General features: G+C 55.4%; 1 protein-coding gene across 1 annotated transcript in view; it reads right to left on the bottom strand.

Annotated features, from left to right (window-relative positions):
• Nucleotides 1-25, bottom strand: part of LOC135566237 (intermembrane lipid transfer protein VPS13B-like) — a gene marked incomplete at both ends in the record, with an annotated part of 3998 nt that extends 3973 nt beyond the window's left edge. The window contains one exon of the mRNA XM_065014027.1: nucleotides 1-25. This exon is cut by the window's left edge and continues 44 nt beyond it. Within this exon, the coding sequence (XP_064870099.1) occupies nucleotides 1-25 (25 nt within the window).
• Between the last annotated feature and the right edge of the window lie 2300 nt (nucleotides 26-2325).

The raw sequence follows: 2325 nt of genomic DNA, 5'->3' as shown, positions 1-2325 counted from the left end.
GGGTCACAGTAGGAGAGTCATCACCCTGGGAGGAACAACACAACGCTGGGGTCACAGTAGGAAAGTCATCACTGAGCCAATGAATGACAAGGAGGTAAACCAAGTAGAGGATTCTGTCAGGGACACTACTTGATGAGTCCTGTCTCTTTCCCCCTCGGTAACCAGGGAAACCTCTCTCCGTCAGTCAGTAATGGAGACTGATATGAGTTAAGTGTTTGTCAGGTCTGTGTGTGAAACAGACGAGGATCACAAGGGACATGGGGGGGAGAGGAACATTGGGGGGAGAAGGGACATTGGGGGGAGAGGAACATTGGGGGGGAGAAGGGACATTGGGGGGAGAGGAACATTGGGGGGAGAAGGGACATGGGGGAGAGAGGAACATTGGGGGAGAAGGGACATTGGGGGGAGAGGAACATTGGGGGAAGAAGGGACATTGGGGGAGAGGAACATTGGGGGGAGAAGGGACATTGGGGGAGAAGAGGAGAAGGAGAGGGAGGAGGCCCCTCTGTTAACTCCAAAGACGAGGAGAGGGAGGAGCAGAAGAAGGAGGAAGAGGACAAGGAGGAGGCATAGGATAAGGTAGAGGAGGAAGAGGAGGAAGAGAAGGAGGAGGAAGAGGCATAGGAGAAGGAAGAGGAGGAAGAGGAGGAGGAGAAGGAGGAAGAGGAACAGGAGAAGGAAGAGGAGGAGAAGGAGTAAGAGGAGAAGGAAGAAGAGGAGGAGGCCCAGGAGTCCCTCTGTTAACTCTTAGCTCATTACTGGGTTTGGCAAGCGACTAGGGATGACAACATTGGGCCATGTTCTCTTCCTCTCCCATCTCTTCCCATTGCCCTCTGGGGAATCTGTTTTCCAGACATATCTCTGTGTGGCTGACACGCTGAGTGGGAACGCCACAAACAAACAATATGACAATTTACAGCCTCGGAGAGAGATTTTCCACTGAACAGAGTGATCCTGGCAGAGTAATGACAGATCATGTGTCAGGGTGGTGTGTGTGTGTCAGGGTGGTGTGTGTGTGTCAGGGTTGGTGTGTGTGTGTCAGGGTGGTGTGTGTGTGTCAGTGGTGTGTGTGTGTGTGTGGTGGTGTGTGTGTGTGTCAGTGTGGTGTGTGTGTGTGTGTGTGTCAGGGTGGTGTGTGTCTGTGTGTGTCAGCATGGTGTGTGTGTGTCAGGGTGGTGTGTGTGTGTCAGGGGTGGTGTGTGTGTGTCAGGTGGTGGTGTGTGTGTGTGTGTGTCAGGGTGGTGTGTGTGTGTCTGGTGGTCAGTGTGTGTGTGTGTGGGTGGTGTGTGTGTGTGTCAGGTGGTGTGTGTGTGTGTCAGGGTGGTGTGTGTGTGTGTGTGTCAGGGTGGTGTGTGTGTGTCAGGGTGGTGTGTGTGTGTGTGTGTCAGGGTGGTGTGTGTGTGTCAGGGTGGTGTGTGTGTGTCTGTGTGTCAGGGTGGTGTGTGTGTGTGTGTGTGTGTGTGTGTGTGTGTGTGTGTGTGTGTGGGGTGGTGTGTGTGTCAAGTGCTGGTATCATGGTATTAACCTGTGGTTGTTGAGTACAGTAGTTCGTGGTAACAAGGTTATCGACCAGCTCAATGAAACCCTCTGTGGTCCTTCTGATTACACATTCTAAACACAAACCAGATGGAGAAACTATGTCTCCTCTCCTCTCCTCTCCTCTCCTCTCCTCTCCTCTCCTCTCCTCTCCCCTCATCTCCTCTCCTCTCCTCTCCCTTCCTCTCCTCTCATCTCATTCCCTCTCATCTCCCCTCCTCTCATCTCATTCCCTCTCCTCCCCTCTCATCCCCTCCGCTCCTCCTCCCCTCTCCTCTCCTCTCCTCCCCTCTCCTCTCCCCTCCTCCCGTCCTCTCCTCCCTTCCTCCTCTCCTCCCCTCTCCTCCCCTCACCACCCTCTCATCCCCCTCCCTCCTCTCCTCTCTCCTCCCCTCCCTCTCCTCTCCCCTCCCCTCCTCTCCTCTCCCCTCCTCCCCTCTCTCCTCCCCTCCCCTCTCCTCTCCCCTCCTCTCCTCTCCCCTCCTCCCTCTCCTCTCCCCTCTCCTCCCCTCCCCTCTCCCCTCCTCTCCTCCCCTCTCCTCTCCCCTCCTCTCCCCTCCTCCCCTCTCCTCTCCTCTCCTCCTCCCTCTCCTCTCCTCCCCTCTCCTCTCCTCTCCTCCCCTCCTCTCCTCTCCTCTCCTCTCCTCCCCTCCTCCCCTCTCCTCGCCTCTCCTCCTCTCCGTATGGTAACTGGGGTTGATGGTAATCAGCAGCTGTAATCAAACTGAATTGTGAATTTGAGGGTGTCTGACTGCAGGTCCCAGTAAACATCGGACGACAACGAGATAA

Source organism: Oncorhynchus nerka, unplaced genomic scaffold, assembly GCF_034236695.1.
Source record: "Oncorhynchus nerka isolate Pitt River unplaced genomic scaffold, Oner_Uvic_2.0 unplaced_scaffold_6536, whole genome shotgun sequence".
NCBI classification, from domain to species: domain Eukaryota; kingdom Metazoa; phylum Chordata; class Actinopteri; order Salmoniformes; family Salmonidae; genus Oncorhynchus; species Oncorhynchus nerka.
Note: the sequence above shows the minus strand (reverse complement) of the source record. Positions and strands in the feature narration are given on the sequence as shown.